Consider the following 21,257-nt stretch of genomic DNA (forward strand, 5'->3'; position numbering starts at 1 on the left):
GTTCTGAAACAGTACAAGTATTGTTCTGAAACAGAAAATTTTTCTCACAAATTGAGAGCTTTTACGGGAAATTTGTTCTGAAAAAGTTCAAGTCTTGTTCTGAAAAAGTTCAAGTCTTGTTCTGAAAAAGTACAAGTATTGTTCTGAAAAAGTACAAGTATTGTTCTGAAACAGTACAAGTATTGTTCTGAAACAGTACAAGTCTTGTTCTGAAAAAGTACAAGACTAGTTCTGAAACAGTACAATGGACAACATCGAGCCATTAGATGAGGCAATTTACCTTATAGAGATAAATGAAGTTGTTAAGCAGTACTTGGGCAAGGACAAAGCCAACAAGTCCCTCGGCTTCTGGTTGTCTGGAAGAGGTGCGCTGAAAATCGAAATTGAAACCGGAATTCCAATTCAAATACCAGAAAACACTCCTGTAGACGACATAAAGGAGATGAAGAAAGAAGCTCTTCTCAAGTTCTTTGCAAAGCGCCCATGGATACAACTTCCAAACAGAGAGAGTCCAATTCCACGAATTATACAAATTCTCAGAGCACTGTTCCACTTCTCGGGTCAGCCGTTCTACATAACCTCAGAAGGCGGCATCCAACCAGTTCAGTAAACCTTAACGTTTAACTTCACTTTTTTTATGTTTTTTGTGAAAGTGTCAAAAATAAATTGTTTTCATGAGTTTTCTACGATGTTAGAAAAAATGTTATTTTCTAATATCTTCACATTCAATACTTTTTCAGCACTTTTCCGTAGTTATATATGAAAGACAATTCGAGATAAAAGTCATAGTACAATGGAATAATATGTTGCACACCATTTGTTGTGAACCAAACTTGAAAGTCAGAGAAACTGTTACTAGATGGTTCGTAGAATTTAGAAGCAAAGTCATAAAAGTCCTTACCAATACATAGAAAACTATTGTTGCTTGAACTGAAACTTGCATGACACATAACATTTTGAGGGTCAAACACGTTTCTATAAACCATCAAATCTGCTGGTGGAAGTATAAATTTAAATGGACCATCTGGTAGTAATGGTTCGTTCTGGTTTAGTAACCGAAGAAATTGTGCCCAATAACGTTTGTCTACTTCCCAAAATAAAAACTCTGTATCTCTTGGAGGGTTAATTTCAATCTTTTGAAATGAAATGGTGGAGTTCATCTTGTCATATTCTAGTTTCAGATAGTGTGTTCCATTTAGTAAAGAGTCGTATTTTTTTTGAAATTCCCAATAATATTTGTTCATTTGAGTTTGAAAGTCATTTAGAGTTTTCTCAAGACTTTCGTCTGAACGAACTGTAAAGATTCTCATTTCGTCAAATTTGTCTATTAGACCATCAGAACCTTTATACTGCCCATGAAAATATACTGCGAACATAAATGCGTTAGTTCTATTTGAAAACAAAACTCTTCTAAATCCTATTGCCTTTGCATCTGAAGGACTTTGAAGCCAACGAATTGGATAGTCAAACCTGTATGCTCGGGATGAAATTTCTTCATCTGAAATAGTCCTACCAGCATTTGTAAAGATATAGTCTAACGGTTTTGTATCTGCTACTTTTGTTCTTTGTTTTTCAACCTGAAGCATTTAATATATGTAAAAATATATTGTTTTAAAATGGTATGCCATTTCATATTTCTCATCTAACAAACAAGTTTCCCAACGGTCTTCTCCAACAAACTCAGCGTACATTTCAAATAAAATAAAAAAATGTCACTTTTTTAAAAATAAATTTTTTATTTCATGCAATGTTTTATTTCTGTGCCGTCTTCAAGTATGCCCCAATATTTCCTTTTCGATATTACATGAACTTCGGAAAATACCTTATCTAGCTTAAAACAGCCCATCTTTTCACCGACCATTCCCATTTCAATGAGTTTGTTGTATCCTTCTTCGTTCGTCATGAGTGCGTCAATGTTCTCATAGTAAACCTTCACTTTGGATTTGACTTCGGAGAAGAATTTGTTGTAGTTGTCAAGGACTGCCTTTGCGAACTGAGGGTAAGACCAATGTTCGACAATAGGTTTTAATGTGGTTACTAAGCCACTTTGACCTTGAGTGAATTCGTACTTCAAAACAAAAGGAGAAAACCTTTCAACAAAGTTGTCGACCTTCTCATAATGTTTACTCTTCATCTCTTGAGGTTTCTTAATGGAATATCCCCATGTCGAATTCATAAGCAATTTGAGTGTCATTGCAAGTTTGGAGTTTGAAGCTTTCCTAATATCATACAGTTGTTGTATGACTTTTCCAACTGTATAGTTCCTTCCCGGGAACTCACCATCTTCGTTTGGAATTCCAGTCGGAATATATTGGACAAACCTCATGTATGCAGCGTTAAGGTCGACATAGTATATCTTTTCATCTGAGTCGAACTTGTCGCAACCAATTGGTCCAGTTTGTGGAAATTCAAGTGAGTCTCTTATCTTCTGAGAAACTTCTCCTGTTATCTCATAAACATCGTCGAAGCAACCTGTTTCATATAAAACCTTCTGACCTAACTCAGATGCTCTCCAATACAATTTGACGTCAATTGGATGTCTCAATGGAAGTTTGTTTATAGCATCTTGAAGTTCTTGCAACCTCATTGGAAGTTCTTCTGGTTCAGGTTGGTATCCGAACATACCAACTCCTTGTGGAACTGTGTACTTCTTTTGTACTAGAACTTTGTCTGGAACAACTTTTGGTCTTGCTAACAATGAAAAGTTTGTTTCGTCTTTTGGTACAAAAGTTTCTGTCAGCTTGTCATCTGGAATTGGTTCCAACAAACCTTTCTCGAAAAGAATGTTTACAGCTCTGACAATGTTGCACTTGCCTTTTCCGAACAATGGGTTTGTAAGACTTTCGTTCAACATGAAGTGGTTGTGGACAATTACAATCTTCAACCATTGTAAGTCTTTGTCAACAACATAGTCGTCATGTGAAGAACCTTTAGCTGTAGGTATGTTGACTCGGATATTGACATTTGCCAACGGTGCAATTTTTGCCAATTGACCTCTGAGAATGTACCTTGTCTTCACACATGACTCAAGATACTTCATCTTCTCATCTGTAACAAGACCAGAGTTCCTGAGACATGTAAGAATACAAGGTTCATTGACAATTGTTTCAATTGAATTGTAAATTCCATACCTTGTCAAGTCAATGTCAGACTTATTTATGAAGGGGAAGTATCCAGCATGTTGTCTGACTGCTTGAGGGTTAGGTTGGTACCATTCGAACTTGACAATTGCAATTCCTTCAATTGCATTCAAAATATCTGAGTCGGAGTCAACCATTTGTTCTCTCTTTGTAGTCTTGAAAGCGTCAAGAAGTTTTGCGGCTGTTTGTTCATTGCCATGTGCATAGTAAATGTGACCATCCAAATCTGTTATGGTCAATCTGAGATTGTGTCCTTTCTTATTTCCGTCTTGAATTGCAGCAAGTACTCCCATGAAGCCTTCTTTGTTCTTTCCTTTGTCAAAGTTTACTGTAAAGGTTCGACCAGATGTAATTTGACTTCTAACTTCACGGTACTTTTCATATGCATATCTTGTTCTTTCCATGGGAGCATGTGCGTCTTCACCTTTTCCTTTTTTCCTTCTCAAAGGATGCAATTGTTCGTCATGTTTCCAGTAGAATCTGGCAAAGCCGTCGTGTCCTTCAACTTGAGGTTCACTAACATCGAAAGGCATGTCCATAAGACGTTCTTCTTCTAACCTCTCTAGTCTGTTTGGATAATTGGCACGTGCTGTTTCCAAATCCATTTCGTAGCGAAGACCAGACAATTTGTCATAGACTTTTATGGGTCTTCCCTTCCTATATTTAAAATTCTTCGAAACTCTCCAACCATATCTTTGCAACTCTGCTTTTATTCTAGCAGACTTTCTATCCATTCTATATGAGGGCATTTTTATAAAAATAAAAAAATATTTTTTCTTTACTTTACATAACCGCCTGCTGCCATAAGTCTTTGACGCCAACCCATACCAGCTAATGAAGGTTGACTTGGTTTAGTTTGGAAACTAAACTTTGGTTTTGGTTTATCTTCAGTTTTTGGTTTTTCTTCTTCTATCGGTTTTTCGTCACTTTTCGGTTCCTCTGACTTTACTTCACTTGCAGGAACAGTTGTGTCGTCAACATCTTCATAAATATCATATGCCATTTGTTTTTGTTTTCCTTTCAACTTTTTGTGTTTGTTGTAAAGTTTAGAATATTTCGACTCTAAGTCAATGAGATGTTCTATAATGAACTGTTGGTCAATGAAGTAAACTTTTCCATCTGTTGTCTCGAAAGCTCCTTCAGACTTCAATATTTTATTTGTGAGAGTCTGTTTCTTTTTTGAGATACTAGCCGTTCCATTTCTATGAAAAGTGACTTTATAGTTAGGGTTTGTATTTCCAGACCTGGCACTTTCTATTATTGAATTTTTCTCTTCATCTGTAAGTTCTTTGACAGGTTTTGACAATGTTTCTGAACTTTTTGTTTGTGGTGTCAAATCTACCGTTTCAACTTCTTCGGTCATTTCATCTCAGTAAAAAATTTTAGTTTGGTTTGTTTTCAACTGGTTGTTTAGGTTTTTTAAGTCGGTCTAAAACTTCCTGAGGTATAGGAAGAACTTTACAAACACGTGGTGTAAATGCTGGAAGCCGACAAATCCATCTTGAACTCATTTGTCTCAATGCTGCATTGTTCATGTCATCTCAGTAAAAAAATTTACATTCCCCACGTTTGAGGCGGTTGAGGTTGGTTATTGTTTACCCACTGTTGTGCATGGTTATATCCTCTGTTAAAGAATCTTTCACCTTGGTCCATATAGTGCCCTGCTTGGTTATAGTAGTCATTTGCTTTGTTATAATAGTTTCCTGCTTGTCTTCCTACATTGTCCATCCATCCTTGAACTTTTCCTCTTGTTTCAGGATTTGGAATAAGATTTGTTGCATCTCGTGCTACCTCCCAACCTTTCTGTACAGTTTGTATAATAGGTTGTGCTTTCTCTTTAAGTATACCTAATGTACTCAAAATCTTCCTTCCAATTCCAAATGCACCTCTGGCTATTGTTCCCACTGCGGGTAAAAATCTAGATGCAACTCCTGCTAATGCGCCAAATAAACCCATTTCTTATAGGGTAAAAAATGACGAATCCGAACAAGGACCCCTATGTTTCTAAAGCGACAAAGAAAGCACTCATGATAAAAATCTTTAGTTCAACACCAAATGCTTGGTTTATGGATATCTTGGAAAACATTCCGAGAGTTAGAACAGATGGACCTCCATACTGGTTAATATTTGTTGGTCAAAACACAAGATACTGTGAAGCCATACCATTATGGTCCAAAAATATTTTAGATGTGAAAACTGCTTTGACAATATTCGTTGACAAATACCATCCAACAAAACTGACATCTGACTGTGAAAGTTCTTTCAAATCAGATGATGTAAAAAACTATCTGCGTTCAAAAAATGTAAACCAATATTTCATTGTCGACCAAAACCATTCTGCTCTTGGTGTCATTGACGGTTGTATAAAAATGTTAAGAGACTTAAACCAACCACAAGGTGGTGAAGCAACTGAAATGTCATATGACGACAAGTATAGACACTTCTCCATGGCAAAGATGAGACAAGTTTTAAATATTTACAATAGCCGTAAACAAAAAGGTTTGGGAAACCACTCCCCCGAAGAAATGAAAAACAACCCTGACTTAGAGAAAGACTATATATTTAATAATTTAGTCAAAAGAGACAAACAAGAAAGAATGCCGGGCTTCAAACTTCAGAAAGGTGACAAAGTAAAAATAGAAATACCTAAACGCGACCCATATGAAAATACTATTGACTATGACAACAATGGGAACCCGACAGGTACTCACATTCGTGTTCGTAAAAATAGAAGAAAGTATACAAGAGAATATTATGAAGTTTTAGGCAAACATGGCAAAATGTACACACTGCAAGCAGAAGATAAAACTACTATTGCCAGACCTCGTTTCAAACTTGTCAAAGTTCAAGGTGGTATACTTTCAAAGACAGTTCCTAACAAATATAAGACAACTCCTGACGAATATGCTAAAGAAGTTGAAAATGACGACTAAGCATTTCTATACCATGCGTAAACTGTCATGTAAGGTGGCATGTAGTCTTTACTTTGTCCCGTTGTTTGTGTATATCCTGAAACGAAATGTGTATGGTTTCCATCTCCCTGAGTGTCACTCCAGTAACCATTTATAGCAAACTTAACGTCGTCTTTAACATCATATCCTTTACCTTTTGTCATTCCTGACCAACCAATATATCTATGACTATGCCAACCTGCTTGAGATGTACTTAAATCTATGTAGTGACTGTGTGCAGGTAAATTTTCACCTGAAATCGTTTTACTTCCACCTGTTTCCTTTGAAGAGTTTGCACAATACAAAAACCTGTCGACTATTTGAGTCCAAGTTCCAAAATCAAGTACTACTTCTGGTCTGGTAGAGTTCATTGAAACATATAATGAGCCAACCGGGTAAATAAGATTCGGCAAAATTTGTTTAAGCACATTGAGTTCCTGTCTTAGATGCATAATACTATTGTCATTAGATATCAAAGTATCTACAAGACTTGTTGCCGGTGGTATTGTTGGACCTTTACTTGGCAAGGTTGTGTTTAGTGTAATATCATCTGCTGTAAAAGTTGTAAAACTTGTATGTGTATGAGTCTTATTTGCTTTAGTGTTTAAGGTTTCTTGTAAGTTTGTAATATTTGCAATGGTATGTGTATGTCCAACGTCACTTTTCCTGTTTAAGGTTTCTTGTAAGTTTGTAATATTTGCAATGGTATGTGTATGTCCAACGTCACTTTTCCTGTTTAAGGTTTCTTGTAAGTTTGTAATATTTGCAATGGTATGTGTATGTCCAACGTCACTTTTCCTGCTTAAGGTTTCTTGTAAGTTTGTAATATTTGCAATGGTATGTGTATGAGTCTTATTTGCTTTTGTCTCTAATGTTTCTTGTAAGTTTGTAATATCAGATATAGAATGTGTATGAGTCTTTTTAGAATATTCGTTTTCAGCTCTTGTCACTTCACTTGACATTTTATTGTCAACATATGTTTTGTCTGCTAGTTCAGGATGAGTATGTTCTTTTGTTGCATAAGCATTGTTAGCTCTTTCTTCTTCTTTTGCTATTGCATCGTCTACATATTCTTTGTCAGCTTTGTTGTCAACATCTGCTTTCAAAAGAAGTTCATTTATAGGTTTCTCGTTTAAAGTTCCTTTTGTTGGATTTATACAGACAGTATGGTTCTTATTGTCTTGAAACAGAAACTCATCTGTCATAGGGTTTATTGTCAGTTTTAAGTTTCCTTCTTTCAATGACTCAGATATCTTAGAATAGTTTGAAAAGTTTGTTGTGTTCTTATTTAGAGCTTGCATAATGAGTTGTCGGTTGTGTTGTATTTCTCTCATAGACGCTGTTTCATTTGACATTTTTATTATAGATAAAATATGCTTCCAATAGAAAAAGAAAATTCTAGAGTTGCTACAACTAAACCATTAGATGAACTTTTTACTAATGTCGGTCAAAAGTTTGAGACAGATACCGTAAAGCATGAAGGCTATCGTTTTGACTACCCATTAAGATGGTTAAGAGACCCATCCGTCACAAAAGCTATTGGCTTTCGTAGAATGAAGTTCATTTCAGAAGCCATACATGGTTTCCCATTTACGGTCGGTTTTGAAGTTCGATACTATAACAAAGAAAAACGTATGTATGAGAAATTTGAACAGGGAAAACTTTTACAAGTGAATTTGCTTGTAAACTTAGAAACAACTCTTCAAGCTTTTCAAGAAAAAATAAACGATATCTATATCGAATATGCAAACCAGTATAACATTGACGAAGGAGAATACCATCTCGATATTATTTATGACAGGAAAAATGCAACTGTTAAAATCAATAAAATAGAAGACCTTGGAGAAAACGTTTATATTTCTACAAAATATAACAACTTGGCATGGTATAGATTTATGAGGATGTTAAATCAGCCTGCAGCATATCCAGTACACCCGGACTATTATGAAGTCGAAAACCCTAATGGAACATATGAAAATATTTTCGACCAAGATGCTATTATTGTTCATGCTTCATTTTCTGGCGCCCAAAACTCTTTTTTATGCTTGGCAAATGACTTTTACGAAAAACCTACAAAGTTATACGAACCACCAAGTGGAAGTATTTCAGACTTTCAAGTATGGTTTACTACAGATGGAAGAAAAAGAATAATTCCATTATACCATGCGTTTTACTTAGAACTTAGTTTCATATACAAATACTATCGAACGGTAAAAATATAATTTTTTAATACGGTTGAGGTGTTGGATTTGGTTGCCAACTAGACTGTGGTGCAGGTTCAGGTTGTTGTATAACAGGAGCTTGTTCTTCTGGTTCAGGGTCTTTAGGTATAATACCAACGAACTGACCTACTCTTTTACCAATATTTTTGACTCCGTTCCAAATTCCTCTTCCGACAGATTTTATTCCATTCCATATACCTCTTCCAACTCTTCTGAAGAAGTTTCCAATACTACTGAAGAAACCCATTTACTACGTGTAAAAATCTAATGTCCGCCTAGTCTCTTACGTTTCCTGTTGAGTTCCATAGCATTCTTTAACTGGAGCTCATACATTCTGTTTCTCCTCTGGTAGAAAACATATTCTGGGTCAACTCCTGTGTTCGCGTCATCTGCATAAAGTTGTTTATATCCCACTTCAGGGATTGTATAAAACTCTTTCCATCTCATATAGTTAGTATACCTATGTCGTGTACTGTGACACTGCGCGCCTCCGTACACCACTTAGCGGTTTTGACACTTTACGAAACCAGTAACGTATATTTTACAACACAACCATAACACCAACTTAACCTTAAATATTTACGAAACCAGTATCGTATATTTTACAACACTAACGACAACACCAACTTAACCTTAAATATTTACAAAGCCGCCAACCACTTCACCTCACTAACGTTTTCACAAACGACTTCACTAATGTAAAAAAAATAAACGTTCTCACTTACAAAAGTATTGCAACTCCTCCCATTGCTGTGCTTCACATAACAGTTCATATTCTTCTGACTCACTTTCTTCTTCATATAGGTCAAAATCACTGTCAAAATAAATGTTAGTAAGTTTTGACAAAGCTAATGAAACACGCTTACCGTTTGTATCGTATGCTTGTATAAACTTTCCATTCTTCATTCCTTCATAAACGCTCAAACTAACTTTACCCTTTCTCCCTCGTATCTGATAGAATGTATTTTCACGAGGAACGAAGAACAAATTCTTGAACTCATGACCGTTGTAGTTTGTTATCTCAATAGTTTTCGTCATTTATGTAAAAATAAAAATAAAAAATAAACGTAAAAATAAATGATATCACCACCCTCACACGTATGAAAACATAGCACAAAAATAAATTTAGGTGAAGTGGTGAGATCTCACCTCTTTTTTCACCTGTTTTTTCACCCTGTGGAATTCATTGCTTTATAACTCTCTTCCTTGGTTTCTTTTTAGTTGCTTTCTTAACATCTGTCTCCAACTTGACTGTCTTTCTTCTTCGGCCGTAATGATACCAGTTACTTCCACCAGTCAATGGGTCAAATGGTCGTTCATAAGGGTTTCCATACATTCCATAAGGTCCGTATGGATAAACCGCTGGTGGAGAAGAAACATTTTCTTTAGTTCCATCGACTCTATTTAAATGCATTGTTTCACCTTTCATCTGGTCATTAAAGTCTTTTGCGTGTTTTGCAAACTCATCGCCCTTTCCTAAAGCATTTTCTGACTCAGTCGCAACCAAATTGGATGCTTTATTTATGAGCCCTATTTTATTTAATCTTAACTTCTTTGCAACCCAGTCTCCAATCTTCCCTTTATTTGCATCTAATGTCTTCGAAACCCTTCCTCCACTCATTTTATTTACTGCGTCATAAGCTCCAAGTGCTTTTGCTCCAAATGCTAATGCTTTTGTTCCCATTGCGCCTAAAGCTGCCCAAGCTACCATTTACCCCATATTAAAATCATCTCTCTTCAATATTATCTCATAAAAGTTCTCGTTACTGGAGAAAGTCAATGAAACATAAGCGTTCTCACGGGCTTCGCCCTCACCGCTTTGCGGTCTATCTAACTTCTTTCTTATATCATCTATACGCTTCAAAATGTCTGAACAATTGCTAACATCTTCTACAACAGTTATTTCATCATGAATGACCTTCAAGAACAAGCTCATTTAATATGCTATTAAAATCATCTCAATAATGAGTCCATCCTTTCCATCTTTAGGTAGCACAACATCTTTCATTGAAGAAGGTTCGACAAGTCTTATGTTAAACTTACTGACAAAGTTTGTTATACTATAATGCTTTGGCGGCGAATACATATAGTTTGAAAGACATAATATAGATTCTTCAGCAAATTCACTTATACTGGATTTTATAACAATGTTCTCACGAGACCAAATGCCACCAATTGACAATCTTGTAAGCAATCCTGCTGAACCTTCTACTGTAAACGTCGATGGTAACATTCCACGAAGGTCATCTATTGACATCGTTGAGTCACTGTATTTAAATATTTTCTTAAAGCAATCGTCATTATCTAACCATGCAATAGCTTTGAAGTTTTCATTCGAATAGACATCTGCTTCATTAAATGTAAAACCTGACTTCTTTGCAGAGACGACTTTAAAATCTATTGAGTTTGTTTCAAAATTATATGCTATGGTAACTTCTGAAGGTAATGGATGCCCTTCCGCAGTCAGTTGTTCTCTCACTACCGTTTGAAGCTTTGTATTAAAAACTTTCATGTCATCTCCTGTGTCTAGGTTCACATACACAGCAACAGGGAAACTATCTTGCTTCTTTGTTTCATCATTATATCTCAAAACATTAAAGTTCTTCAATAATATTGTTCTTCCTGCTGGAATACTTCGAACCTGTCTGATTTCAATAGCTTTCTCACCTCCTACATACTCTACCCAGTGTCTTGGATATTCATAAGTATACTGACTTTCTTGAATTTTGGTAGGTTTCATCATAACGTGTTCATAGTATATCTTTATACTCTTGTCAGTTAGACTCGGTGCTATGTTCTGAATATTTCTGACTTGCATTTTTAATGGAGATAAAATGAAGCATTTAATACATGACGTAGATGAAGACATGAATGAAACTACAGACAAACTTAACTCTTCTCTCATTCTTCCTTTCAGCAAAGATTATGAGTTCTGTTCAAATGGTGTGTATTTCTATTGTGGAAAGATGGGTTCAGGTAAGACATTTAACCTCATTCGTCATATACTCATAACAGAGCGTTTAGGAAACGACTCTTACTATGACCAAATCATTATATCAGCAACTTCAGACTCTATGGACTCAACAGCGAAAACATTTATGTCAAAAGTTCAAGCCTCTGTCGTTAAAGTTCCAGACAGTGAACTCATTGAATTTCTTCAACGTTACATTCGACGTAAGAGGAAATATTATGCCATCGTTGAATTTATACAGTCAGGAATGCAAAAGACTTCTGAGGAGATGGAAAGAATTATTGACAAACACCACTTACGTCAATACTCAGGAGTTTACGATATGAAACGACTTACAAACTACATTCTGTCAAAACTTTCAAAATACCCCTTCAAAAAATATCCTCAAACACTTTATTAGTTTGTGACGACTTCGCCGGAAAAGGTTTAGTGTCAAAGCCTGACTCACCATTAGCTAACATCATACTAAAGTCAGACATTACCATTTAACTGTAGCAATACTTATGCAAACATGGAGGTTTTTAGCTTTAAACATAAAACGTCTCATAACTGACTTCGTTATCTTTCAAGGTTTCTCACGTTATGATATTGAACTCATTTGGAAACAGTCAGGTATAACATTACCTTTTGAAGAAATTTGGGAAGCATATAAGTCTCTCATCTCTCCTCGTTCATACCTTGAGATTCATATCATGACTAATACCATTAAAGTCAAAAATATTCCATGGGAACGACCAACATTGTTTTAAAGTTTAACCTTCAATTGACTGATGGTAAACAAATTCCATGCATCTCTGTCGCCATTTCTGTTAATATTTTTGCTGTCATTCATATCATCCACTTCCCCATCCGTTAGCTTTTGAGGATATGCGTTAGAATAGCTGTTCTTAAATGAAGGCTTTTCACCTTTGAGAGCATAAACTCTATAACTTTCTGCATACTTTATGTTTGAACCTCCTGAGCCATCATTGACATAAATTTTTATAGGCTTCCACCCTTTGTTCATGTTCCTGCTTCTTCCCTTAGCTCTTTTGTTCAGTAGTTCTACATCTTTATACACAGCTCCTGTCTCAGTGAATTCAACAATATTTTCATTCGTTAGCTTTACATTCAAACCCTTGTCGAGTATATTGTTCATTTCATACATATAAAAGGTTTTTATTCTATATGAAATGAGAAGCAAATCCATCTTAGCTGGTGCCGTTAATGTTCCAATTGAACCAACATCAAATGTTGACTCACGAACGACAAACAATATTGTCATAAAGAACTATAGTTCAGAGTGTTTGAAAGAAAAAGAACCAGAACTTAAGTCGGTGAATTTAAACACAGCTTCAAACGCTAACGCTACATCAGATGTTAAGTTAGAGTATCCACCACTGGACCAAATTCTTTCAAGAGAAGCCAACGACAATCCTTACACAAATGTTCAAACAAATCCTTCAGATAACGTAGACCATTACCTTCTTCAGTTATACCAAACAATTTTACTCAAAGACGATAAGAAGCTTTTGACAAATCTTATAAGTAAGAACCAAATAATTCTAACAAAGGAGGACCTTGAAAATGTTATCTCACGAATAACAGGGAAACAATGTGTCATTGACTATCTCGACCCTGAAATCGAATGCTGTGGTCAAACTCCACTATTCATGAAAATAGGTAACATCCGCATCATTGAAACACCAGGAACTACAGGAGTTGAGTTTAAGTATAAATATTCGAATGAATATACAAAACTTTCAACAGAATATAAGCTTTGTTTGAAATATGTTTTAGTAAATTAAAGCAGTCAGGAGGGCTCTTTGAGCCCATCTTGGCGCTTTGCGCCGTCAGTCAAAAAAATTTCAAGTTAGCAATTTGTAATATCTATCCAAAACTTCTTCAACAGTATCGAACTCATCTTCATAATGCAAACCTAATCTTATTGACTTGGTGCAGTTTTCACTAACACAATATTTTTCTGTTCTCTTGACTGACATAACTAACTCATTTGTTTCATCAAACAGCAACAACCAAAGTTCATGACCTAATACATAACATTCATACTTTATATTTTTAGCTCTGAGTTCTCTTGTAAGCTGTTGCATTTAATATTTTCTAAAAAGTCAACTTCAACAGTCATTCGCACTGGTGCCTTCAGTTCTACAGGCTCTCCTTGAAAGTCAACAAGTCTGAATTGCATGTCTTTCAAATTATGAGGACTAATGCGAACCCATTTACCTAAATGAGTTGCTATGACAGGAACGTTTGGAATGAACATTGAATTGACTGCATAACAGAAGGATTTATATTCTACTGAACCTTTACTATTAACTCCTGAAATGCCTGTGACATTAGCTATTTTAGACTCAATGTATAAACAATTACCATAACATACGTATGGAACAGATTTCATCTCAATCGTTTTGTCAACACTTTTCAAAGGAAATGTCATATGGTATGCACCCAAAAGAAGTTGTACTCTATGACTCATTCTTGGTATCTTAAACTCCTTCACATAACTGAACTTCAAAACTCCTGCAATAAGTTTAACATTCATTAAGTTTTCTTCGTTATCCTTGTTTATTGTAGTATTTATGAGAGCATTTAACACTCCAGCTAATGTTTCCATCTTATATTCTACATTATTGTGAAATCTTATTTCGTGCTTCTTTCCATCTATTTCAATCTCCATGAAATCTGTTTCATCTGTTATAACGAATGAAGCGATAGTATTGAAGTCAACCATTCTGAATGCAAGCGCCTCATTCTGTAGACCTAAGTTTGTTTGTAGCTTTACTGTCCCGTATTCGTTTGGGTATGTACTTTGCAAATAGAACAACATTTTATTCTCATTAAAATATGAGTATAGCTGCATATGCGTATGAAGCTGACAGAGCTAAACGTTTATATTTTGGTCAATACTCTCTCACACTTACTGACAAATATATTGTTATCACTGATGGAAATACTGAGAAATACATAACATGGAAGGACTATGAAAAGTTTGACCCTATTTTAACTCCATGTACTATGCCGTTTATAAAGGACGGTGAAATTATTGAAAAAGATAATACAACCGTATATAGGTCTGTTTATGAAGCATTAGAATATATGTTGAATCATAACCCAAAAAGATTTGACCCAAGCACTACACCATGCGCAATGCCTTTTATTAAGGACGGTGAAATCGTAAGAGTTCCGGATTCAACGGTTTACACAGCTGTTCAAAACAGTTTACAAAACATTTTAGCGAATATCTTTAATTCAGAAACTACAGAAATAAAATTACCGTATATAACAGATGCTAAAGAAATTAAATCAAAAACGACAACATTATTTACGTCACTTAATGATTTAATGACTTATATCATTAATACTCCTTCTTCGACTACAGCATTTGATCCAAACTTGACGGTTTGCAGTGTACCTTTCATAAAGTCGCAAAGCGACCAGGGCGAAGCCCATGACAGTTCATTAATTACTTTAAGGGATTCGACAGTTAATGAATCATTAAAGGCTTCATTAATGAAAATCATTGATTTTAACTCATTCACGAATACATATAATTCATTCATTAATGTTTCATATGCTTCTAAAGAAGGTGAGCCAAAAACTATTGATAAAGCGGTGTATGAAATAAAAGCATCAACGACGAAATTGAATTCGTTAACTTTTGACGGTGATAGTTTCGTTAATGACATAACATCGGGGAAAACAATTTTAACGAAAGAAAACTTAAAATCTCATGTTAGTGAGTTCGTTGAAATTGAAAAAGAAGGTGGAATTAAGTTCGATCCACTGAATTTCATTTTCAGCTTAGCGAATGCGGGTGTTAATTTTGCTGAATGGACAACTATACAGAGTGAAATAAATGCAATATGGGCGTTTTTGGGGTCAAAAGCGGGAATGAGTGAGCTTGTAAATGCTGCAAGAACATTAGGTGAAACAGGAAATTTTGTAGATGGTTTTAAAAGACTTGTTTCAAATGTTTTAACAAACACAAAGAAATTATTTAGATATACCGTACATAACGGACGGATTTTCGAACAGATAGCAACAAACCCTCCGGTTATGACTGCGTTGATGATGGTTAGAGATATAAAACCACGTAACGACGGGAACGAAGAACATGAACAACAGGATACTGGTCGGGTTATTCGAGACATTAAAAACGTGTATCCTGAAGTTATTGATTTATTTAGAGGAGTTAATGATTCAATTTCAAAACATTCTATAACCCTCGATGAAGAGAATAAATTAACAGATTATATATTCGTCATTATTGCAGAAATAATGAAGAGAATAAATGAAAAAGGAATTGGTGATATCATTAATGTCAGCGATGTAATGATGAAAAGAAATTTTGACTCATTATTTACAAAACCGAAAACAGAATATAGTCTTTATGACGTAATTACCGAATTAATGAAAAAGATTAATGATAATAAGAGTTCTGGCGGAAGAGTTGAATTAGAAGTGAATGATGTTAATGAGAAATTAGCCGAAAAAGCAGACAAAAATGAGCTTTTAGCTCTGAGTGATAAAGTCAAGAACCATGTTCATTATATAACTTCAGCCGAACATATTATAACGGACTATCATGGATATTTAACACAGGATGAACAAATAAGCACTGAAGATGTTAATGAAAGAAGATACAAATTCATTCGTGCTAAAGGTTATGACATACACTGTACTGTACAGTATGACACAGGTAAAGCACCAGAAGCATTTGGTTATAACAATGAAATTTATGCTTCATACTTCTTTGTTAACGGTGTATTAGTTGAACCAAGATTTACTTTGAGAGTTAAGTCAAAAATAACTTTTGAAGATGCTATTAAAAGTAAAGCTGACAAAGTTGAACTTGACGCAACGAACAAAGTTTTGAAATCTCATAAACACAATATCTCCGATATAAATGAACTTCAAGCTACATTAAATAGTAAAGCTGACAAGAACCATACACATGAATCCTTCACTACTGTTAGAGCAGACGACATAATATTGAACTATACCCTTGGTTCAAGTGCACCTTTAGAGAATCCAAGTACAAGCGTAAAAGATACACTAAACTCCTTAAATAGTAAATGTATGAACATTGAAGGTCATGTCAGAAACTTTGAAACACATGAACTACCAGCAATGTTAGATAAAAAAGCAGATAAAGAACATACACATAACTCCTTCTCAACTGTTGCTATAGAAAGTATTGAAGGAACGGTTGGCGGAACTGGTGGGGATGCATTATATTATAAACCTCCTAACTTTCCACAAGGTTTAACATCGAATGAAAACATAACAACGAAGAAAGAAATTAGCTGTAAAAATGTTTATGTCATGAATGATGAAAATAATGTTAAATTCACTGCTCAAGATTTATATGATAAGAAGGCTGACAAAACAGAGCTTCAAACATTAAAGACTGAAATACTTCAAACATTATATCCTGCAGGCTCTATTTATACGTCAATGAATTCAACAAATCCAGCAACAGTTTTAGGTTTTGGTTCATGGAAGCAGATTGTAGATAAATTCTTATACTGTGCTAGATATTCAAAGCAAACAGGAGGTTCGAAGAAAATTAAAGAAGCAAACCTTCCACCGCACACTCATACAGGAACGACAAACTTTTCTGGCGACCATAGCCACTCATTAAGAGACCATCCATTATACAACTCAGAGTATGAAGCTGGCAATGATGTTTTATCTCCATCTTATAACAATTCAGCAAAAAAGACTTTTCGACAAACTGAACCAGGAGGAAATCATGTCCATACTTTCACAACAAATCCAACAGGCTCGGGTGAAGATTATATGCCACCATTTGTGACTATATTCGCATGGTACCGCGTTCAATGAACGCGCTTGAGCCTAGAATAAAATCTTTAACTTTACATAAATGAGCTTGAAAGAAGTATTCGAACAACATCCATGGAGGTCATTTAAGAAGTTCAATGAAGCTGCAAAGAGTTGGGGATTTACTAACAGAGCTGAAGTTAAAAAGTTCTTTGACAAAAATGTTGTACATCAAACAAAAATAAACCCTTACGACTACTTTTTACCAATTTACTCCAACACTCCTGACGCATACCAATTTGACACTCTCATTCAAAGCAGAAAAGGAGGACATAAACCATTCCTCATCTTCATAAATGTTAACACTCGTAAAGCATATGCATATCCAATGAAAAATAAAGGAACTCGTGAAGTGTTAAGAGTTTTACAAAAGTTTGTAGCAGAACATAACCCAAGTACTTTAACATCAGACCAAGACAGTGCATACCTCAGCAATGAAATCACAGAATTTCTCATTAAGCATAACATAACTCACTACACTACTGAAGACCATAACCATAACATACTCGGCATCATAAACCGCTTCATAAGGACTCTCAGAGATTTAAACCAAGAGCGAGACTTTACCGAAGAAACAATGAAACATTTTCTCGAAGTATATAATTCCTCAACACATTCTACAACAGGACATACACCAAATTCAATGACACAACAACAAGAAGAAAAGTATATACAAAAGAAACGAAGCCAAACACAAAATATCAGAAATTCAACACAATTTACCCTCATTCCTGGTACAAAAGTTCGCGTAGTTCTTGACGACAAACCGTTGACAAAGAAACGTTTAAGGTTAAGTAGAAACTATTATATCGTAGACTCTACGCAAGGTAATGGATATCTTATAAAAGCTGCCGACGACTCTATTGCACTTTATCCTCGTCAGAAATTAGTCGAAAGTAGTAATGGCAAACTTGCTGAAACCATTGACGAAGCAAAGCGAGGAGTGGTTATTGAAATACTTGGCTATAACATAAACGATGACACTTATAAAGTAAGATATGAAGGAGGCGTTGAAGATGTTATACCATCTAAGAACTTGAGAGAGTCGAAGCCAACACATCTGGGACCATTAGAGCGGGAGTACTGGAAAGACAAAAATATGCCAGAAAGAATAAGAAAATTTTTCTAAACTTTTTCATTAGATGTAAATCAGACAAAAATAATGTTTAGGTGAAGAGGTGAGATCTCACCTGTTTTTTCACCTGTTTTTTCACCCTCACGAATTTTCATGAATTTCCTTAAGATAGAAAAATAAAGTTAGTTTTATTTTTATTTATTTTTTTATTTTGTATAAAAGATATGATTTCAACAATCGGTACAACAACAATTCAAACTACAGCACCAAACTCGTTAGTCATGAATCCTACGTCAATGTTGATAGAGATGAAAAACTTTATTCCTTCTTCATATACTTTTGAAACAGAAATCCAGAAGATAAAGCAAGAACTTTTAACAAGTAATTTAGACTGTAGTGCGAAAGATGAAACAAATGAACAGTATCTTTATGACATGCAGGATATTATTGACCATTTGCCTAAACTACCTGAAGTTCAGCAGCAAAAACTAACTATTCCTGAATTCGACGAAATTGAAGTCAAAGCAACTGACTCAGTAGAAATAAAGAAATTCATACGTAAAGTAAATTATGAATTCCTTGGTTTTCATTGCAACCATAAAGTTATGGACAAAGATTGCGACATGGTTTATAAAAATATTTCTGACATATATAAATCGGTGGAGTTTAAGACATACGATAACTTTGTTTCGTTAGTTGCTGAATGTGTATGGGAAATAAGAGATAAAGATAGAAGAGACAAAGTATGGAACGAACAAATAAGACCCGCTATGTTTGAGATGAAGAGAGCAATTGACGCTTTAGTTGTTTTAGCTGGTAATGTTTCAATGTATAACGCAAAAACGATGCCGCAATGTTCAAAATGTAAAGCAGCAATAAGAAAATATAACTACTCAGTCAAAGAGATAGAAAGAATGCGAAACGACTATGCAGACTTAAAGAAAGAAGCAGAAAAGCCAGCAGAAGATAAAATGGATATGTTGACATTTCTTAATAAAAACTATCCAACAGCAGAAGATTTCCTTCTGTCTGACGTCAAGAAGAAATATAAAGAGACTTTCGGCACGATTAAAACATTCGATGTACTAAAAGAAGAAATTGAAGCTACGAAATTGTTTAGGATTTCAAATATACATCGTACAATTCATGTAAAACGCTTGTGAAAAAAGAGGTGAAAAAACAGGTGTGATCTCACCTCTTCACCTAAACATTATTTTTGCTGAAAAATGACCAAATTTCATGAATTTCATTAGTTAGAAAAATAACGCTAATTTTTTTCTAAGAAAAATTTTTATTTTGTATGTAAAGACAGTAATGTCAAACATTGAGTTTGAAACAGTTAGAAAGATAGACAATGACACCAAAGTGGTTAGAATTGGTGATTTAAACGTAAGATACTCAAAGAAATACAACAAATATTCTTTGTCAGACATTATATCTCCATCTGGAAAGAAAACAAACGACTGGGTTAGAAATGCTTCAACTCAGAAAATTTTGACAAGAAATCCTGAGCTTATGATATCAGTAGCATTTCATGGAACAAGAGCATATCTTATAGACAAAAGTCTTATACCAATAGTTTTGTTATGGTTAGACCCAGTTGTTGGATATAACTTCATAACATATGGTTCATTCGACTCAGAACGTTGCAGTGAAGGCTTACTTTATATCGTTCAGAAACCGAAGGACTTCAACACAAAAAGATATAAGATAGGAAGGACATATAATATAACTCAAAGATATGACTCTACAGTCAATAGAATCAAGGTTGTGTTTGTTAATGATATGAGAGCTGCTGAAACAGAACTGCTTGAAGTTTTTGAGAAAATGTATGGTGCTCCCACGAAAGGTAAAGAAACGTTTGAAGTAGATGAGATAGATAAAGCTATAAAATTATTTGACGAAGTTGCTGAAAAATACATGTAAAGCGTTTATTTTTGGTCTTTTGTGAAAGTCAGAAAATAACGCTAATTTTTTTCTAACAAAAATTTTTATCTTGTATGTAAAGACAGTAATGTCAACATCAGAGAACACAACAACTGCTATCGTTCATGAAGCCATAAATGAAGAATACGAGTACATACAGTATAACAAACAGTTACGTCTCATTCGTTCAGTCAAAGATGACATGTACCAAATGCAAAGTATAATGAATGCTCTTCGTTCTACAAAGCAAGCATATCATTGGTTTGAAAACCAACAGACAAAAGAACTTTTAGAAGAATTTCCTCATATGATTGCTTCCCTCGGAAAACCGAGAGAAGAGATTCCGTACGAAAATCGCAAGAATTTGGCTCCTGGTTTGAAAGGTTATTATGTTCATAGACTTTTAGTAAACGCTGTAGCAATGTGGGCTTCACCTCGTTATGCTTGTTATATTTTCATGATGTTAGATGAACTATATAAAGCAGAACGTGGAGAGATGGAAAAGAAACTTCATGCAAAAGATGAAGTCATTGAATCCAAAGACAAAAGCATACAGAAAAGAATACCACGTTCAGTACCAAAAGGAAAGGAAAAGAGTTATAAGTATATGATTTATACTGAAGAGTTGGAGAAAGAGAAGATAAAGATATGGTTATGTTGCATTTAGTCAGAAGAAACAACAAGAGCTTTTATGACTTAGCTAAAATATATAAATCTGACAGAAACTGGTTCTATTGTGAAAACTTACCGATTTCAATGACTCCGAATGAACAAATAAAGGAAATTGTCAAAAATACTCTTCCTCAAACACACTATGACATCAAAGGTTGCACAATACTTACATTCAAAGAAGACTTACCATTACTGAAGGAAAAAATAACAGAATATTTCGACAACTTCAAAGAGGAAGAATGAAGTCACGACAACATTAACGATGAAGTCACGACAACATTAACGAAGAGAGAATGAGGTGAAAAAAGAGGTGAAAAAACGGGTGAGATCTCACCTCTTCACCTAAATATATTTTTTGTGCTATATTTACACTCATTTACGAAGAAGTCATGAATCCTACGTCAATTATGTTCGACACTGTAAGCATTAACAATAACATTAACGATGCATCATGCT

At 34.8% G+C, this 21,257-nt stretch overlaps 17 protein-coding genes and 2 pseudogenes across 19 annotated transcripts, besides 2 other annotated features; 7 read left to right on the plus strand and 12 right to left on the minus strand.

Moving 5' to 3' along the window:
• Positions 1–21,257: part of a mobile genetic element that runs on past both edges of the window.
• On the plus strand, positions 245–610 carry TVAGG3_0819690 (uncharacterized protein; the record flags this gene model as incomplete). Its single annotated transcript, XM_051247976.1, has 1 exon — positions 245–610. The coding sequence occupies one exon, from the start codon at positions 245–247 to the stop codon at positions 608–610; it is 366 nt and encodes a 121-aa protein (XP_051083451.1).
• On the minus strand, positions 726–1,586 carry TVAGG3_0819700 (uncharacterized protein; the record flags this gene model as incomplete). The annotated part of the gene is made up of 1 exon (XM_051247977.1): positions 726–1,586. The coding sequence occupies one exon, from the start codon at positions 1,584–1,586 to the stop codon at positions 726–728; it is 861 nt and encodes a 286-aa protein (XP_051083452.1).
• Positions 1,736–2,283, minus strand: TVAGG3_0819710 (annotated as a pseudogene). Its single transcript has one exon. A coding segment is annotated over exon 1 (548 nt).
• Positions 2,733–3,889, minus strand: TVAGG3_0819720 (uncharacterized protein; the record flags this gene model as incomplete). The annotated part of the gene is made up of 1 exon (XM_051247978.1): positions 2,733–3,889. A coding segment is annotated over one exon (1,157 nt), but the record flags the coding sequence as incomplete, so codon positions are not given.
• Positions 4,523–4,675, minus strand: TVAGG3_0819730 (uncharacterized protein; the record flags this gene model as incomplete). The annotated part of the gene is made up of 1 exon (XM_051247979.1): positions 4,523–4,675. The coding sequence occupies one exon, from the start codon at positions 4,673–4,675 to the stop codon at positions 4,523–4,525; it is 153 nt and encodes a 50-aa protein (XP_051083454.1).
• TVAGG3_0819740 (uncharacterized protein) lies at positions 4,695–5,096 on the minus strand (the record flags this gene model as incomplete). Its single annotated transcript, XM_051247980.1, has 1 exon — positions 4,695–5,096. One exon carries the CDS (start codon positions 5,094–5,096, stop codon positions 4,695–4,697), a length of 402 nt encoding a protein of 133 aa, XP_051083455.1.
• TVAGG3_0819750 (uncharacterized protein) lies at positions 7,465–8,313 on the plus strand (the record flags this gene model as incomplete). The annotated part of the gene is made up of 1 exon (XM_051247981.1): positions 7,465–8,313. One exon carries the CDS (start codon positions 7,465–7,467, stop codon positions 8,311–8,313), a length of 849 nt encoding a protein of 282 aa, XP_051083456.1.
• Positions 8,318–8,560, minus strand: TVAGG3_0819760 (serine threonine-protein phosphatase family; the record flags this gene model as incomplete). The annotated part of the gene is made up of 1 exon (XM_051247982.1): positions 8,318–8,560. The coding sequence occupies one exon, from the start codon at positions 8,558–8,560 to the stop codon at positions 8,318–8,320; it is 243 nt and encodes an 80-aa protein (XP_051083457.1).
• On the minus strand, positions 8,578–8,760 carry TVAGG3_0819770 (uncharacterized protein; the record flags this gene model as incomplete). Its single annotated transcript, XM_051247983.1, has 1 exon — positions 8,578–8,760. The coding sequence occupies one exon, from the start codon at positions 8,758–8,760 to the stop codon at positions 8,578–8,580; it is 183 nt and encodes a 60-aa protein (XP_051083458.1).
• Positions 8,892–21,257: part of a mobile genetic element that runs on past the window's edge.
• TVAGG3_0819790 (uncharacterized protein) lies at positions 9,031–9,351 on the minus strand (the record flags this gene model as incomplete). Its single annotated transcript, XM_051247984.1, has 1 exon — positions 9,031–9,351. One exon carries the CDS (start codon positions 9,349–9,351, stop codon positions 9,031–9,033), a length of 321 nt encoding a protein of 106 aa, XP_051083459.1.
• Positions 9,497–10,024, minus strand: TVAGG3_0819800 (protein of unknown function, DUF4107 family; the record flags this gene model as incomplete). Its single annotated transcript, XM_051247985.1, has 1 exon — positions 9,497–10,024. One exon carries the CDS (start codon positions 10,022–10,024, stop codon positions 9,497–9,499), a length of 528 nt encoding a protein of 175 aa, XP_051083460.1.
• TVAGG3_0819810 (uncharacterized protein) lies at positions 10,250–10,825 on the minus strand (the record flags this gene model as incomplete). The annotated part of the gene is made up of 1 exon (XM_051247986.1): positions 10,250–10,825. The coding sequence occupies one exon, from the start codon at positions 10,823–10,825 to the stop codon at positions 10,250–10,252; it is 576 nt and encodes a 191-aa protein (XP_051083461.1).
• On the minus strand, positions 12,030–12,431 carry TVAGG3_0819820 (uncharacterized protein; the record flags this gene model as incomplete). The annotated part of the gene is made up of 1 exon (XM_051247987.1): positions 12,030–12,431. The coding sequence occupies one exon, from the start codon at positions 12,429–12,431 to the stop codon at positions 12,030–12,032; it is 402 nt and encodes a 133-aa protein (XP_051083462.1).
• TVAGG3_0819830 (uncharacterized protein) lies at positions 12,457–12,984 on the plus strand (the record flags this gene model as incomplete). The annotated part of the gene is made up of 1 exon (XM_051247988.1): positions 12,457–12,984. A coding segment is annotated over one exon (528 nt), but the record flags the coding sequence as incomplete, so codon positions are not given.
• Positions 13,335–13,898, minus strand: TVAGG3_0819840 (uncharacterized protein; the record flags this gene model as incomplete). The annotated part of the gene is made up of 1 exon (XM_051247989.1): positions 13,335–13,898. One exon carries the CDS (start codon positions 13,896–13,898, stop codon positions 13,335–13,337), a length of 564 nt encoding a protein of 187 aa, XP_051083464.1.
• TVAGG3_0819850 (integrase core domain containing protein family) lies at positions 17,172–17,646 on the plus strand (the record flags this gene model as incomplete). Its single annotated transcript, XM_051247990.1, has 1 exon — positions 17,172–17,646. A coding segment is annotated over one exon (475 nt), but the record flags the coding sequence as incomplete, so codon positions are not given.
• On the plus strand, positions 17,706–18,257 carry TVAGG3_0819860 (integrase core domain containing protein family; the record flags this gene model as incomplete). The annotated part of the gene is made up of 1 exon (XM_051247991.1): positions 17,706–18,257. The coding sequence occupies one exon, from the start codon at positions 17,706–17,708 to the stop codon at positions 18,255–18,257; it is 552 nt and encodes a 183-aa protein (XP_051083466.1).
• On the plus strand, positions 18,428–19,066 carry TVAGG3_0819870 (organellar and viral DNA polymerase type B; the record flags this gene model as incomplete). The annotated part of the gene is made up of 1 exon (XM_051247992.1): positions 18,428–19,066. A coding segment is annotated over one exon (639 nt), but the record flags the coding sequence as incomplete, so codon positions are not given.
• Positions 20,218–21,044, plus strand: TVAGG3_0819880 (annotated as a pseudogene). The gene has a single exon. A coding segment is annotated over exon 1 (827 nt).

The sequence above is a fragment of the Trichomonas vaginalis genome, chromosome VI, assembly GCF_026262505.1.
Source record: "Trichomonas vaginalis G3 chromosome VI, whole genome shotgun sequence".
Taxonomy (NCBI): domain Eukaryota; phylum Parabasalia; order Trichomonadida; family Trichomonadidae; genus Trichomonas; species Trichomonas vaginalis.